The sequence below is a fragment of the Helianthus annuus genome, chromosome 17 (genome assembly GCF_002127325.2).
Source record: "Helianthus annuus cultivar XRQ/B chromosome 17, HanXRQr2.0-SUNRISE, whole genome shotgun sequence".
In the NCBI taxonomy this organism is placed as follows: Eukaryota; Viridiplantae; Streptophyta; class Magnoliopsida; order Asterales; family Asteraceae; genus Helianthus; species Helianthus annuus.
Window position 1 is genome coordinate 17,830,083 of NC_035449.2, and position 17,478 is coordinate 17,847,560.

Sequence of the window (17,478 nt, forward strand, 5' to 3'; positions counted from 1 at the left end):
TGAGCCAACACATCACCAAGAAGGAGTAGAAGGTTAGAACAAGGTCCGATTCTATCGGTTTTGAGTGCATTGAGTGTAAAAGAGTTGAAAGAAAGTTAGAAAACCATCTTTCAATCCTTTTCACCATGAATATGTTCAGATCTGTGCGAGATCCTTGTTTGTTTATGTGGAAATCGTTCAGATCGAAGTTGTTCTCGAAGGATTGAAGCCAAAACATGAAGTTCTCAAGAACACCATGATGACATCATCCTATAACACCTCAAATCTAGTGATTTCACGGTTAAAAGTTAAGATTCAAAAGATAGAAAGGTATAGGAGTGCGTGTAGATTAAGAAAGTACAAGATTCGCGAGAAATCGGAAGACATAGCGGCTGGAGCGAGTTGAGGGAGAGAGAGCTGTCAACATCAAGTGATGTTGACATATGAGGGGTATTTATAGGGTTTCCATAAACGGAAAGGGGGAAAGGTGGCTGGTCGATCGGGTGACAGCCCGATTGGGTGGCAGCTCGATTGGAGAGTTTGGTGCGACGAGTTTTGCAGTTTCGATTCGCGTGTTGAGCGTTCCGATGCGATAGAGTTTCTCATTCAAATTACTTTTAATCCCAACTACTATATCTAACATACAATCATCCTAATTAACTTGCGTTTAGCGTTTGCGATTCGATTGTGATTGCGTTGCGATTGAGTTTCGATTAATCACCACAACATAACCATAAATAAACATGCACAACTAACACACAAGAGGCACACACACGTAAAGCAATATCCATAACGCATAATTCGAGTTGCGAATGCAGTTGCGATGCGATAAGCGATAAAACATGCGATAACATATGCGATAAACATCGATAAATCTCGATTATTAACAAGTACTCCACATAATACAACTAACGTAAACAATTAAATAGACTCTCTACAAGTCAAAGAAGTCAAAACAATAATTGAGCAAGGAGTGACAGATCGCAATTAACAATCTTTTCTTCCTTTGACTTCAATCTTGACTTTGACTTTGACTTTCGAAACACGGGGTGTTACATGTATGTTCTAGTTATACCAACATATCCAATATTCGTCACCCCAATTTAGGCGTTCGGTTTTCCCCGCTAGAACTACAATTAGTATTAGATTTAGATGTAATATATATTAGTTAGGATTTGTTATTCAGATAAGATTTGATTTAATTATCTTTATCGTAACGTGAAGTTGTGAATATGTTAAGTTTCTTTTGTAATTATTATTATTGTACTCTTACATATTGTTAGATCAATAACATGCATAGTAACTTATTGTAAAGTTTTTATTATCATGTATATTGTCTCTTTAAGTTGTAACATCCTAACGAACATCCTAACTTTCATTAAAGACGTTAAATTGACATGGTTAATGAAATTCGCATTCGCAATCTATTAATGTTGATATAATTTATATTGTTTCAAAGTATGTGGAGCGATAATAAAAACCAAATTGAGTTGGTGTATATGAAAAATTGGTCTGTAATAATTGAAAAAGAAAGTTAGCGGGCCATTTCTAACACAATTCAAAAAGTTCAGTTTTCTAGAGACGTTAAGATCATGATAATTTCAGCTTTGACTATAGGGATACCTTATTATTGTATGCATACGGCAACAATTCATGTCTTTTGGATTGAAAATGTTTAAATTACATGGACACGTGTTTTTGTTTTTTATTTTGGTAATTGTGAGACATCAACTCATCTAGGATGAAGTATCACTGGACAATATAATATGTTTGCATCTGCCGACATTGATAGTTGTTGATGCAACAAACACGGGACCAAGGATGGTAGCTGGACTGGTCAGGCAAAAGGGCTGAAAGGTTTGATTTTGCCTAACGCAGGTCGCGGGGTCCCTCCACGTTTGCAAAACGTGGAAGGAGGTTCACTAGTATATTTGAGTTATTTGCTTTGAAGTTCTTTCTCCAAGATTGACTCGGATCAAGAAAAGAAAGCAAATAGAATGAATGAGATGAATCTGATGAAGAGTTATTTGGAAGTGACAAGAACTCTTCAAATGACAAGAGATTAAGGAATCTCTCTGCTTTTCGGAATGTCCTTGAAGTGTTATTGAGCTGTCTTCTTATAGTGGAAGACACTTCTCGAAATGGTATGGACTATACTAGTGAGACCTGTTTGCTTATGGAGGGTTTCCCCTTTTGGGGTTCAAGGCTTTGGACCCCTGGTTAATAGGGTGTGCCTGTACAGACCTGCTCTGACTTTGTGAGTTGGTGAGTGTGAGTTGGTGAGATGAGTTGGTGGACATGACTAGTTACTGTTCCTCGATTCACCCATTATGCAGCTTTTCATCCGATGAACCTTTCAACCTTTTAAGCTCTTTGCATATTAATGGTTTTATTTGTCTTTGGGCTACCCCCGTCGTCAGCCCCCCAAGTCAGAGGTTTTTGGGGTATTAGGCTCAAAGACTTCTGACTTTTATGCATGTCTTTTAAAGGCTTCAAGGGTTCGTTGTTTGGAGGCTTGAAGGGTTTGAGGCGGTTACTTTTTTGAATTTTGAAATTTAATCGATTTGACAGTTGATTGGACATGTGTCAGGCGGCGGATTGGCAGAGATTTTTATTTTTATCTTTAATACCCTTACTTTACTCTTATATTCATTTTTACAATTACAAAACTTCATCATTTTCCCTTCAATCATTCACAGTTTTTCCTCCCTCAGGTTAGTTTTCTTCTCCGTTTTCATTTTTACTTTTTTCGATCATGGGTGCCCTTAAGGATTTAGCGAGGTCATTTTCTCGGTTGACACAAGAGGAGGTAGACCTGTTTTGCCTTGAATATGGTATCGATAAACAGTTTAATCCGACCGCCCCTGCTTGCGATGCTTCCGTTGACAAACCGATTCCTGGTTTTATTGCTTTGTATTGTCGGCATTTTGAGTGGTCTAATCTTCGTTACCCTTTTTCGTTTTTTGTTCTAAATTTGCTTGAATATTATCGAGTGTCTTTTGGGCAAGTACATCCGAAAGGAATGGCTAGGGTTTTGCACTTTGAAGTGCTGTGTCGTGCTTTAGGTTATGATCCTTCATTGTTGCTCTTTCGGAGGTTCTTCCGGTTAGCCAAAAATGGCGATTGGTTTACTTTTGAGAACACAAAGGTTGATACTTGTCTTGTTTCATCCATGGTTACAACCCTTGGATCATGGAAGAATACGTTTTTCTGGGTTTCTGAATCCATTATTCCTTTCAAAATGGTGTGGAGGCATCCGGATGCTGTTCTCAACGATCCGGAGCCTTCCGAGTCTGAATTGAATGATGCCTTTCTTTCAGCCATTCGGGGGTGCCCTTCGAGGGTTCGCCCTTTTCCCGAACATTTGTTAGTGCTTTTAGGGGTTAGTAATATTTGGGCAAAAGTTGATCGGGATCCGGTGTTGATGAGAAATGGCCTTGGTATGCATTTTTTCCCCTATACCTTTTCATCTTACTTTGTTTGTGACTTATTTTCTTTATTTGTTTTTTGGCAGTTATGTCTGCTTTGGACTTCATCAAGAGTGACGATACGTCCGATGTGGTTTTCGAAGATGCTCCGACTGTTCCGGGTGAAAATGTTGTTGTGAGGACCTCTGAGCAGAGGTTTGAGGGTTCAGGTTATGTCAGTGTTGCAAATGCGAAGGGTTTTACCAAGTCCAATGTTCCCAAGCCTTCAACTCGCCGGTTATCTCGTCGTTTACTGAAAGCTGCTCCTCAATCCACTTCCACTGAGCCAGTGGATTTGAGTGATGATATCGAGGCTTCTGAGGATCAGGCTGAAGTGGAGGTTGAGAAGGAGAAGGAATTAGTTGTGCGTGGTAAGAAGGTTCGAGGGAAGAAGGGTGTTGCTACCCCTGTTCAAGAATCATCGAGCAGAGACGTTGAAGGGTTGAACCCTGAGGGCACTTATGTGCCTACTTGGTTGGTTAAGAATGATGACACTTTTAAGGATGCTGCTGTTTGTGAAGATGCTCTTAGTCATCTTGCTCCTCCTTCCGTTCGTGAAGCTATTGCTGAGATGGATGATGACACTATGTTATCTCGCATGGTTTTAACTACTTGCAACCTTGCAGCCATGCTTCCCCAAGGGATTACACGCTTTCGCCAAAGGATGCGGGAGTATGAGGATTTTTCTAAAAAGAAAGACAAAATGAAATCCTCCCTTGCATCGATGAAGAAGGAAGTGGCTGGGTTTGCAGAGAAGGAGGCAGCTTGGAAGAAGGAGATTGAAGATCTGAAGAAGATGCATGCCATTGAGATGGGTGACCTGAGGAAAAGTTTTGAAGCAAATTTGTTGAAATTGAAGGCTGACCGAGAGGCCTTATCTGTCCAGCAGAAGGCTTTTCGTGAAGAAAAGGAGGGGTTGAAGGCTTCCGTTGGTCAGGTGACTGCGGATAATCAGTGGTTGATCGAGCATGGGTTTCAGCAGGTTGTGACTTATCTTTTGCACTCTAAGGAATTTAACTCTGCCCTTGGTGATGTTTACACAAAGCTGCTGAACCTGGGGAAGCATCAAGGCCTTACTGCTGGCTATAAACTTCATGAATCTGGGCAACCTTTGGAGAAATCACCCATGTTTCGCCCTGAGGCTTCTGATGTCTTCAAGGCTTCTGTTGAGCAGATGGAGAGGCTAACCTACCCCTTTATTCATGAGGTATCCTCTTGTTTTGGTAAGCCTTTGTCTGTTTTACAGGGGTTGAAGCCTGAGGGGTTAAATGAGAAGGTTTGTGCTGAGGTTTTGGGTTCCTTGTCAAAGAAGAGGTCTTATTCCGGGGACAGTGATGATACCCTTTCGAGTCTACCTGAAACCTCGAAAGATGCTGGTTTGGAAACCTCTGCAGTTGGTGGTGAAGAAGTTGTGAAGGTGAAGAAGACAAAGAAAGCTAAAAAGTCTAAGGGTGAAGGTTCCAAGCCTTCTGATAACTGACATTTATTCGTAGCTTTCTTAGCAAACATTTTATGTTTTGTAATGTTTTAAACAATGTTTAGGTTTGGGGGACCCTTAAGGTTCCCATGGTTGGTTGGTTGGGCCTATATGGCTGTTGAACATTAGTTTTATTTGCAAGTCACTAGGGCTTGCTTTGACTGTCTTATGAGGGTCTTTTATGGCCTTTTTAACTTATGACATGATGTTTGTCGTTGATATTTTTGTTGGTTCCATTTGCTTGGTTTTGTTTTGTGGGGTTTCAACCCTTCAGGCTTTTTGTACAGTTGCTGGTGGGTTGAAGCCTTTAACCTTTCAAGCTTGGTGCCTGTTGGTTGATCTTTGGGTAGCTTCTGATTTGGTTTGTATGTTTGGTTGATAGGCTTGTTTGTCTTTATGTTTTTTACACTTTAAAGGGTTCAGTGCTGCAGTCACTTTGCCTTAGTGTTTATCATCAAGACGTAGTATCTATCCTTTTCTTTTATTTCGTTGTGATTTGTTTGGTTTCGTAAGTCTGATTATTGGGTACATTTTTTAGACTTAAGGAACGATTGGTGTAGGCTGTTCAAACCTGTCTATGAGACACTATGGTTTTTCTTTGATAAGTCTCATGGAGTTGTATTGATTTAGGAACTCACCCCTTATATAGGTCCATTCAACCCTTGAGCCTATTGAGCGATATGGCCTGGGAGCTCATCCCCTTACATGGCCCTTGCCATGGAGTTTTTTGCTAGGTTCTCAACCTGATATTAGGATAGAAAGACAAGTTTGATAAAGTAACTTCATTCATTCAAGCAACATTTGCTTTTACAAAAGGTTTTTGTTTTGCCACAAACCAAACTTTCTAAACATAGAATTTTCTTAAAGTTTTTCCGTTCCAGTGTCTTGGGAGCCTTTTGCCTTCTAGATCTCCCAGCTTGTAGGATCCACCCTTGTGTGCTTCGAGGATGGTGTATGGCCCCTCCCATTTTGGGCCTAATTTTCCTTGGTTTTCCTTTTTGCTGGCCTCATTGTTTCTGAGGACTAGGTCTCCTGGCTTGAATCGTTCGTTCTTGACCTTTTTGTTGTAATATGCTTCCATCTTTTGCTTGTATTTGGCCTCTTGTATTGCTGCTTGATCCCGGGCCTCTTCTAAGAGTTGTAAGTTCAACATGGTCTCTTGTGTGTTTACCTCGGGATCCATGTTGACAATTCGTTGGGTTACAACTCCTATTTCAGCGGGGATTACGGCTTCGGATCCGAATACCAAGCTATAAGGTGTTTTTCTGTGACTTGCTTTTTCTGTTGTTCTGATTGCCCATAGAACGCTAGGCAATTCTTCCAGCCAATTACTTTCATATCTCCCCAATCTTGTCTTGATGCCTTCCACTATGCTTCTGTTGGTCCTTTCAACCTGACCGTTTGATTGCGGGTAAGCCACTGAGCTGAAGATTTGGTTGATCCTGTACTCTTTGCACCAAAGGCTGAAGGGTTTCTCAGCGAATTGTTTCCCATTATCGGTCACAATTACCCCTGGCAGCCCATAGCGGCATATGATGTTCTCCCATACAAAGTCTATGATTTGCTTTCCTGTGATTTTGGCAAGGGGTTTGACCTCTGGCCATTTGCTGAAGTAATCAATTGCTACCAACAGGAATTTTACTCCCCCTTTGCTTGGAGGGAATGGTCCAACTATGTCCATTCCCCATTTATGGAATGGCCATGCTGAAGTTATGGGGACCAAGTCATGTTTTGGACTTTTTGGTATTGGGGAGTGGATTTGGCAGGCATCGCATTTCTTCAATTGCTCGACGGTATCCCGATGCATTGAAGGCCAGAAGTATCCCAAGTTCATGAGTTTTGCAACCACCGACCTAGCTCCGAAATGAGCTCCACATATTCCTTCATGCACTTCTTTAACCAAATACTTGCTTTGTTCAGGGCCCACACACCTTAGCAATGGTGCAAGGTATCCTTTTTTATAGAGGATTTCTCCTTGCAACACATATTGTCTTGCTTTGATCTTTACCCTTTCAGCTTCTATTTGATCACTTGGTAGTTCGTTGTTTTGAAGGAATTTCTTTATGGGAGTCATCCAATTTGGATCTTCCTCGGTGACCACATCTTGTACTTCTAATTCGTCAATTGAACGAGCCTTCAACACTTCAACCAACACCTTTTTTGTGAGGTGGGCGAATGTGAGGGATGCTAACTTGCTTAAGGCGTCAGCCTTTTTGTTTTGGGATCTTGGAATCTGTTTGATGTTGCATGCCTGGAAGGTGTTCATTAATTCCTTTGATTTTTCTTTGTACCTCCTCATGTTGGGCTCCTTGGCGACATAGCTGTCATTGACTTGGCTTGATACTAGTAGCGAATCAGTGAACACTTCGAGCTTTTTGACTTTCATTTCTTTGGCTAGCCGGAGGCCAGCGATCAGTGCTTCGTATTCAGCCTCGTTATTAGTGGTCTGAAAGTTGAAACGAAGAGCATATGTGAATTCTAGCCCCTCAGGGTTGATTAGGATTACACAGCTCCTGACCCTTCAACGCTTGAAGCCCCGTCGGTGAACAGTTTCCAGGCTTCAGGGTTGGAGGGTTCAGTGGTTGTGGTGTTTACTTCTTCAGTCTTTTGGCTTGGGACTTCTACTAGGAAGTCAGCCAAAACTTGAGCTTTGATTGCTTTTCGTGGGACAAAGGTGATGTTATGTTCACCTAGTTCCACTGCCCATTTTGCCAATCTTCCTGAGTTTTCAGGCTTTTCAAGCACGTTCTTGACAGGTTGGTCAGTGACCACTTGTATAGGATGTGCTTGAAAGTATCTTCTAAGCCTTCTGGCTGTTTGGACCAAGGCTAGGGCTAGTTTTTCAAGGGGAGGATATTTGGTTTCAGCTAGTTTTAAAGTTTTGCTGAAAAAATAGACGGGTACCTGAGCCTTGTCCCTTTCAATGGTGAGGACTGCACTGATGGCTTCGTCGGCAACTGAGAGGTACACCGATATGAGCTCCCCGGTTTCAGGTGCTGCAATATCTGGCAGTGAAGCAAGGTGCTGCTTCATTTGATTGAAAGCTTCCTCAGCCTCCTCGGTCCATCTGAAATCTTTCTTATCTGAACAATTCTTGAGCGTTTTGTAGAACGGTAGGGACCTTTCGGCCAGTTTTGAGGTAAAACGCTTCAAGGCTGCAAGCTTCCCATTCAAGCTTTCAACCTCCTTCTTGGTTCTTGGTGGTTTAGCTTCGAGAACAGCTTTCACTTTGTTGGGGTTGGCCTTGATGCTTTGTTTTCCAACAATATGACCCAGGAATTTTCCTTCATCAAATCCGAACGAACATTTTTCCGGGTTAAGCTTCATGTTGATCTTTCTAAGATTCTTGAAGGTTTCTTGGATGTCATCAAGCATCTGGTACTCCGTTTTGCTTTTGATTACCAGGTCATCGACATACGCTTCCATGTTTCTTCCAATTTGTCTTTCGAAGGCTTTATCGACGAGTCGTTGGTAAGTGGCTCCTGCGTTCTTGAGACCAAAAGGCATTTTTTGGTAACAGAAAATGCCCTTGTCTGTGTGGAAAGCCGTTTTTTCTTCATCCTCTTCTTTCATGAGGATCTGGTGATAGCCTTTGTATGCATCAAGGAAGCATTTGAACGGGTATCCCGTGAGGGAATCAAACTTAAGGTCAATTTCTGGGAGCGGGTAGCAATCTTTAGGACAAGCTTTGTTAAGATCCTTGAAATCTATACACATTCTCCAAGAGTTGTCGGGTTTTCGGACCATGACAGGATTAGCAATCCACGATTGATACTTAACCTCTCGGAGGATGCCAGCTGATACAAGCTTTTCAACCTCTTGGCAAGCTGCCAGGCTTCTTTCAGGTGCCAAACTTCTTTTCTTTTGAACCACTGGCTTGACATTCGGTGGTATTCTCAGCTCATGTTCAGCAATGCTTCGAGGGATCCCGGTCATGTCTTCGGGAGACCAGGCGAACACATCGCTGTGGTGTTTTAGCAGCTTTTCAAGGTATGAAAGAGTATCTTGAGAGAGGTTGGGATTGACCCTTATCCGCTGTTCGGGGTACTTAGGGTTGATGACTAACCCCTGCTTGTCTTTCTCGTCATTAGAACTTTCTCCTTCGATCAGGTAAGCTTCCTGAGAGGGTTGAAGGGTTGCAATCCCTCTCTCGGTTGGAAACTTGACAGTGCCATGGCCAACAGATACAGCCATGTAAAATGCACATTGTCCGGGCCTCCCTATGATTACGTCGTAGTTGGAAGGGATGTTGATAACCACGAATGTTAGTGATCGGGTTCTTTCCTTTGATCCCTCTTTAAGACAAACATCAAGGGTTATTTGCCCCAAAGGCTTCAGGGTTATGTCAGCGATACCCTTTATGGAGGTCCCGGAGGGTTGAAGCCTTGAACGCTCCTCATTGCTTAGTTGATTGAAAAACTTCTCAAACATGATTTCAGTGGCTGCTCCTGTGTCTATGTATGCTTTGCATGTTTGTAAGGTACCCACGATGGCTTCAACCACAAGGGGACCAGGGAGCGGGTCCTTCCTTGTTGGGGGGAAGCAAACACACTGAAGTTCCCAATCCTCCAACCGTCGCTTCTTGTAAGGGACCTTTTCGTCAGAACATACCATGTTTACTTCCTTCCCTTTGTTTTCGGCCATCTTGTCTCGAACTCCTTTGACCAAATGGGCAAGTTCCCCTGACTTGACAGCTTCTTCAATTCTCTTTTTCAGCTGGAAGCAATCGTTGGTGTGATGTCCCTTTTCTTCATGGAATTCACAGAACTGAGTGGAGTTCTCGTTTTTCCGACTTTTGGGAAGAGGCCTAGGAGGTCTGAAGTTTTGCTTGACCTCTTCCGTTGCCAGGACTTCTTGAGGGGTTTTGGTGAGAGGAGTGAAACTCATACTCTTATCCCTGCTTGGAGGGTTTCGCCCTTCAACCCTTCGAGTGTCTGAACCCTTTGAGCGTCTGTCGTAAGAATTAAAGTTTCCTCTCTTTCTGGCTGGGCTGCTGCTTCGCCAACCGGAACCCCTTTTCCTTTGTTCCTTGATATCAACAGCTTCTTCTCCTCGGATGTGAGCCTCAGCTCTTTCAAGGGCTTCTTCCAAGGTTTTGGGTAGAGATTTGTTGAAATCTCGTGTGAGATACTTGGAGGTTATGGCGTTCATAAAACCGGCAACCCTCATTTTCTCATCAGCCCCCACGTAGGTTAGCCCTTCTTTCTTGTACCGTTCAATGAATGCTCGTAGGCTTTCATCATCTCGTTGTTTTATTTGGAAGATTACAGTCGCGTCTTTAACGTATCTCCTTTGTTGGGAGAAGTTTGCCAGGAAGCCTCTGCTGAGATCATCAAAGCTTCGAATGCTTTGAGCAGGTAGGTCGTTGAACCAAATTCTAGCGGACCCAATGAGGGTTTGCATGAACATTAGGCAACATTCAGCATTCGACCATTTTTCTATTCGAGCAGCACCAGTAAAGATTTGAAGATGATCTTCGGGGTCTTCGGTCCCATCATACGTTTTGATGTGGGCAGGCATTTTGATTTTTGACTGGAAGTCATAATCAGCTATCTGTCTTGAAAAGCATGAAAGGTTGCTTGGCTTGTAAGGTTTAGCCAAGTCCTCTTCAGGTCTCGTGCCTCCGTTGTTATTATTGCCTTGGTTTCCCTGGGTGGCCAGCACTTGATTGATGAAGTGCTGCCAAGGGAAGTGGGCCATCATCTGAGACATCATATTGGGCACGAAATTGAAACCTTGAAGGCTTCCAGGACCAACCGAGCAATTTACCCCAAGAGGGGTGTTGGCAACAGCACTTCGTGCTAAAGGGAGCACGGACAGGGCTTGCTCCCATGTGGTATTCAGAGAAGTGGGACAACTGGTCACCGGGGATTGTAGGAGTTGGTCGAGTGTTAACTCGTGTCCCAGAGGGGTACCACTAACAGTTGGTTGGGAAGAGAGAATGGGATGAACAGTGGGGTTCGTCACAGTGGACAGATAAGGGTGCAGGTTTGAAGGGTTGCTAGGACCGGCTTCACTTCTTGTGACGAAGGGTGGTAGAGGTGGTCCAGGAGATAACGTTGGCTCAGGCTCGTCGTAATCTAGACGAATCCTTACACCCTTTTCCCTTTCTCTGTTCACATGTTGGTTAAGAAGTGATCTCAGCTCAAGGAAGTTATGAGCGACCCCCTCGGGGGTAAGTTCAACGCGTGTCGGAGTGTCAGACACACCAACGTTGGGAGACGGAGCTCCAGATCTGGATGGGGTTGGTGTGTTAAAGGTGAGGAACTCGGGTGTACTCCCCGGAGTTGAAAAAGGCGTTGTTATTGTTGTGTGAGCTTGACCACTTCCCGGGGTAGAGGTGTTAGGGATCTGGTTGACCTCTCCCGGAGATCCACTTTCTGACATAGTGGTTTGGAGTGGAAGGAGCTACACGTACCAGGTCTCTTTTGAGGAGAAACAGCGGCGTAGCCCCACGGTGGGCGCCAACTTGTTGATGCAACAAACACGGGACCAAGGATGGTAGCTGGACTGGTCAGGCAAAAGGGCTGAAAGGTTTGATTTTGCCTAACGCAGGTCGCGGGGTCCCTCCACGTTTGCAAAACGTGGAAGGAGGTTCACTAGTATATTTGAGTTATTTGCTTTGAAGTTCTTTCTCCAAGATTGACTCGGATCAAGAAAAGAAAGCAAATAGAATGAATGAGATGAATCTGATGAAGAGTTATTTGGAAGTGACAAGAACTCTTCAAATGACAAGAGATTAAGGAATCTCTCTGCTTTTCGGAATGTCCTTGAAGTGTTATTGAGCTGTCTTCTTATAGTGGAAGACACTTCTCGAAATGGTATGGACTATACTAGTGAGACCTGTTTGCTTATGGAGGGTTTCCCCTTTTGGGGTTCAAGGCTTTGGACCCCTGGTTAATAGGGTGTGCCTGTACAGACCTGCTCTGACTTTGTGAGTTGGTGAGCGTGAGTTGGTGAGATGAGTTGGTGGACATGACTAGTTACTGTTCCTCGATTCACCCATTATGCAGCTTTTCATCTGATGAACCTTTCAACCTTTTAAGCTCTTTGCATATTAATGGTTTTATTTGTCTTTGGGCTACCCCCGTCGTCAATAGTGATGAACTTTTCCTACATGTTAAATACAAATGATTTATGTTAAAATTATTTAGGAAAATTTATTATTATAGTACTTGTTTTAATAAACATCAATTTTTAGACGTATGAAAGAGTCCCATTAATACATCTTAAAGAAAGTGTCATTTTGATATATTTGCCACAATTTAAACGTACATGCCTCTAAGACCATGTGTAGTGGGGCATTATAGGGCAAAAAAAACGCCCCCTTCTCCATTACATAGGGCATTATAGGGCATTATAGGGCAAAGAAAAATGGGTTTGGCGTTTTAATGAAAACGCCTAAATGAATTGTGGAAGGTTTGAATGGGTTTGACTAGCCAATGAGAAAATAGTTTTTTTTTTTTTTTTTTAATGATTGGTAGGGCATTATAGGGCATTATGCCCACTACACCACTTTTGTTATAATGCCCAAATATGACTAGGATGCCACATGTCATATAATACCCCATAGTGAGGGCATTATAAATAGCTACCACTACACATGGTCTAACAACAATGCTACTTGAAACATGTAAATCCATATTGAAGAGTTGCTTACTCTTGTTCATTGTGTTATTTCTTTTTTCTTACAATTAAACGTGTTTAATATAAGCTATATACGTATCAATAAAATTTATTAGTTCTTTATAAACGAAATAAAATATGCAAGGAACTTTTTCCCGAACATCTGGTTTAAACTCATTCAATCCTTCACAAACCAATTTAACCTAACAATGACAATTTTGTTATGTTAACAAAAAAATCACACAACGAGTTATCAATTTTTTATAACTGATCAAACTAACAAAACGAAAGCACCGGCTATAAAGAACCGGATCTATTAGTCGAAACTTAGGGTACTCGGTATAATGTCGGGGAGTTTGTTTGGCGAGCGGTGAATGATCGTTGGCTTCAAATCGGTGAGTGGGGAGTGGTGATTTTGGTGTGTACTCACCGATGCGGATAAGAGGAGGAAAGGAGGAGAGAGGGGGTTTAATGGTGGGTCTCAACCCCTTTTAACCAATCACAACTTTTCTTTTTAAATTCTTTACCACTCTGTATGTGTTTGAATCATTGCCAGTGATTGAATGCAAAATGGGAAGTGGAATGGGGACTTGACATGGTATGATGTCATTGGGTACAGAATGACTCAAACACCCTAAAGTGATTGAATGATACCCTCCATTATTATAACTGAACAAACTAACAAAACTAAAACACCGGCTATAAAGAACTGGATCTATTAGTCGAAACTCTTAGAGGGTGTTTGGGGTTGAGTTTTGAAAATAGATTATGCGTTTTGAATAATCAGAATCAGATAATTAACTGTAACAAAACGTGATGTTGAAAGATAGGGTTTGGATTTGATTATATTGTTTGATATCACAATAATCAGATAATCAACTATTTGAGTGTTTAGCAAATATATATTTTAAAAAATAAATAAGTGAAAATCCTTATCTAAACGCAAATAGTTAATTTTTGGAAAATTGCGTTTTGTTGCAGTAGGGGGGGCTGCTTTTTGAAAACTGCGTTTTGTAACTTTCTAAACGCAAATAATCAATTTTTTTAATTTTTTTACCCAAACATTCAAAACTGATTATTTACGATTTCAAAACTCAATAATCTAAAAATCTCCTTCAAAACTCAACCCCAAACATCCTCTTAGTAACACATCCATCCATGCTCAAAGATTTCATAATCTATTAACTAAAAGTTATATATTATTATTTTAACAAAGTGGTGTAAACGCATAAAAGTACGAAAACAAAATAGACACTTATAAGTATTGTTTTTATTTTTATATATAAAGATGATTATCTTAACAACTTTCTTCTTCCTCTCACTGATAAAAATGTTAAATATATTTATCTCTCACAAAACATGGTAAACCTCCTTTATTAAAAAAATATTAACATCCCTTTTATATGAGAGCTACGTTTAAGGGTTACGTTTAGCCACGCCCCGATTTTATTGAAATCCTTTTTTATACACACTAAACTCGAGTTTAACTCTTTCTACGGCTTTTCCTTTTTTTGTTTTCTTGACAGTTTAAATCCATTTTTTATACACACTAAACTTGAGTTTAACTCTTTCTGCCGGCTTTTCCTTTTTTTGTTTTCTTGACTAAAAAAATAATTTTTTGCTTTCTTTACTAAAAATAATAACAAAAAATGAAAGCGTGTTTGCAAGTGTGGAGGAAGATTCAAAACAAACACTCACGGGATTCACGGCACCACCACCCACATTTATCTCGTGCACAATTACTCCTCAAACCAACACTCTTTTCATTCTTTTTAATATTTATTTATCAGCGACCATTTCTCCATTTCTCCTCTCAAATTCGTTTCATTCTTCCCCATCTAAATTCAATCAATAACTTCATTAAATCTCTATACAATCATGTCAGATTCACCAGCAGTTGAAATTGATTTCTTCCGTCTCAACGAAGAAGCATCTTCAAAAAAACTCTCTCCTCGTAAAAGTAAGTTTAATTGTTTAAATGCTTATGTTATGTATGGAGTCAGTTTTGTAATCTGCGTTATTTAATTATCTACGATTCTGCAGATATCCAAGACGTGATATCTAAAATCAATCCGGAGCTTCTGAAATCAGCATTCGCAAACAACGGTTTCGTTGCTAACAAGTTGTCATATGCATCTCACCCGCACCTTCAAACACTACCGGTTTATAATCAGGAGTGTAGCCGTGTTAACACCGCTGCAACCGCTACTCCTTTGACGATTATTTACAACGGAGTCGTTTCTGTTTTTGATGTTTCTCCTAATCAGGCAGATAACATCATGAAACTTGTTGATGCTGTGAATCCGGTTTCTAAAACCTCTGTTGAACCGGTAGCCGTGAAGAATGAAAACAATCAAACTCCGGTGATCGCCGGAGGAGTCAGCAAAGGTACGCGGCAATACACACGATTAAACCTGTTTAATAAAAATTACTTAAAAAAGTACAGTAAATTCATAGTTTTTAATCAAAATGAGGACTCTAGGTCTAGGCTACATCATGTGTCTTTTTTTAGGCACATAAAACATAGAGCTCAGTAGTTAAACAAGTTGTATACATATAGTTATGTTAATTGTGTCGTGTATCTGACATGTTTAACACGATTAGACCTGTTTTTAATTAATTATTTTGGTCATTTTGCGCAGATCTACCGTTGTCACGGAAGAAATCGTTGAAGAGGTTTCTAGAGAAGCGTAAAGAAAGGTATGTAATCGATACAAATATTGATTATATCTTCGGATCTGAAAACAAGTTTTACAAATCATAACTATTATTGACCATTTTTGCAGGAAAGAGTCCATATCCCCATACGCGTCTTTGCATTAAACAACACTTCTCGAGAAGACGAAGACGAAAATATTGGATATATTATATTATAATAACCTATAAACGTGACTTTTGATTTTAGTAATATTTTTTTTATTTTTTTTCTGAAGAAAAGGGGTGGGTGGTATTTTACGGAGGCGTGGAGTTTGGCAGGTTTCAGAAAAGTCGTTATTTTTTCTTTTTTTTTTTTAAATTTGTAGTTGGACTTTTTGTTGGTCAACAAAAGTTACGTATGACCAAAGTTGTTTTGTTGTTTATCATGGCCAATAATGCTCTTATTTTGACCAGTTCATATACGTAAACGTGACAATTTGTTTTCTTATTCAACTTGTTTGTTATTCTTAAACATTTGATACGGTTGACATGTGATTATTTGTTTATAAAAGCTAGAATACGTTGTTCCGCTTTATATATATACACTATATGTTGTATTGTAAGTGTGAGTATCGTTACACCCAAATACAATCATGTAGATTATGCACATAAACAACCATCAACCTAATTTATTCTTGTATATATTTTAGTTATGTATCATTTATCTACACACGGATAGTTGTATATATAAATAAACAATTAAGCTAATCTCTACTTAAATTTAAATATATATTTTATTACTTAAATTTAAATATAAATTTTATTTACAAAATTTTATAGTTTAGTCTTGTTTCCTCTTAATAAATAAACAATTAAGCTAATTTCTATTTAAATTTAAATATATAATTTATTTAAAAAAATAATAATAGTTAGTCTTGTTTCCTCTTAATAATACGTGTGTGGATCACTCACATATTTCGAATTATATTACACTTTCACATGTTTAAAGAAGAACTAATATATATTAAAAAAAAATTAGTCAATGGAGTGAAGTTCTAACTTGTTGTTGTCCATACATTCCCTCTGGTGTTTTAGATTAGGAGGCTATGTATTTGACAACCACAAATGCAAAATTCTTGATACCTGGTTTGTATGGGTTGTCCTTACATTCTTTATAAAGTTTTAGCAATCATAGGAATATATAGGATATATATAGAAAATCGTTGTCGACTGCATGAAGAATATATTCTTGTAGATAAATTAGGAATATTTCTAAGCTTCAACAGTCCAGAGTTTATGTATTATGATTTATGAATCTTCTGAGGCGATAAGGGGTCTTTTAGAAAATACTTGGTCAAATTCAGTGTTCTTAGGTCAAACGTGTTTTAATGTCAACATCTGAAATCTTTGCAAGTGGATTATTCTTTAGGTGTCTTTACTTGAAATACTTGTCAATGGTTTTATTTGTTTCTTACTATATATGTTGGACCAGCTGATTTATTGAAATGAAGTTATATCAAACAAGTTTAATGACTCTTGTTACAATCCTTTGTCATTCATTATATGTTTGATACCAAGGATATGATGAAAGTTATATATTTGTTATATCTTAAATTCAAAGTTTTAAGAGGGTCTATGGTGCTCCCCGTTTCAGCGTTTCCACCTTATAGTTATCATTGTACGACAACCGTAGATCTACTACGGTGGCCCCAAGTAGATCTACCCCAAGTAGATCTACGATAGTTACGAGGCAAAAATCACAACAACTAAGGTTTAATACAAGAATTGAGGAGAAAAGGTACCGGTTTTCATCCTTAGGACATTTTTTGACCTAGAGCTTATCCCAACCTAAAAACGTCAATCAATTAAATCAATTAAAGATTTTGAGCTTATCCCAACCTAAAAACGTCAATCAATTACATCAACCTAAAGACGACATTATACTGAACTACTTGACATGGACGAATTCATCACTGGTTTGGTTTAATTTCAGTTTGGTAGATCATAATTTGTGTTGAGGGATGAATTAATAGACTATGTATATGTAACATAATTGAATGCCTTTTCAATAACTAATTGTGCTTTGCTCAAACCCGAAAATCCGAAATACAAGTGATCACTTTTATTTTCACGAGTTACATACAAAACACAATACTTTTTGTTGTTTGGTATGGGGTAATAGAATGGACGGGGGAATGGAATGGACGAGGTAATGGAATGAATGAGGTAATGGAATTAATCATTACCATTCCATGTCTTATTTGGTTACCATGTGTGAATTGGAATGAACAA

General features: G+C 39.7%; 2 protein-coding genes across 2 annotated transcripts; both read left to right on the forward strand.

Moving 5' to 3' along the window:
* The first annotated feature begins 2,728 nt into the window (after nt 1-2,728).
* LOC118488796 lies at nt 2,729-4,926 on the forward strand. Its single transcript, XM_035986152.1, has 4 exons — nt 2,729-3,419; nt 3,494-4,071; nt 4,306-4,653; nt 4,723-4,926. Exons 1-4 carry the CDS (start codon nt 2,735-2,737, stop codon nt 4,924-4,926), a joined length of 1,815 nt encoding a protein of 604 aa, XP_035842045.1. The 5' UTR covers nt 2,729-2,734.
* Nucleotides 4,927-14,300: 9,374 nt separating this feature from the next.
* LOC110923086 (protein TIFY 9) lies at nt 14,301-15,699 on the forward strand. Its single transcript, XM_022167265.2, has 4 exons — nt 14,301-14,509; nt 14,593-14,937; nt 15,192-15,249; nt 15,336-15,699. Exons 1-4 carry the CDS (start codon nt 14,428-14,430, stop codon nt 15,370-15,372), a joined length of 522 nt encoding a protein of 173 aa, XP_022022957.1. The 5' UTR covers nt 14,301-14,427; the 3' UTR covers nt 15,373-15,699.
* The last annotated feature ends 1,779 nt before the right edge of the window (nt 15,700-17,478 follow it).

Excerpts from the sequence above, each read along its gene's own strand:
- LOC118488796 (XM_035986152.1), top strand. The coding sequence starts at position 2,735 with ATGGGTGCCCTTAAGGATTTAGCGAGGTCATTTTCTCGGTTGACACAA. Across the intron at positions 3,420-3,493 it reads GTTGATGAGAAATGGCCTTG|TTATGTCTGCTTTGGACTTC; the intron begins GTATGCATTTTT and ends GTTTTTTGGCAG. Across the intron at positions 4,654-4,722 it reads CCTACCCCTTTATTCATGAG|GTTTGTGCTGAGGTTTTGGG; the intron begins GTATCCTCTTGT and ends TTAAATGAGAAG.
- LOC110923086 (XM_022167265.2), top strand. The coding sequence starts at position 14,428 with ATGTCAGATTCACCAGCAGTTGAAATTGATTTCTTCCGTCTCAACGAA. Across the intron at positions 14,510-14,592 it reads AAAACTCTCTCCTCGTAAAA|ATATCCAAGACGTGATATCT; the intron begins GTAAGTTTAATT and ends ACGATTCTGCAG. Across the intron at positions 15,250-15,335 it reads CTAGAGAAGCGTAAAGAAAG|GAAAGAGTCCATATCCCCAT; the intron begins GTATGTAATCGA and ends CCATTTTTGCAG.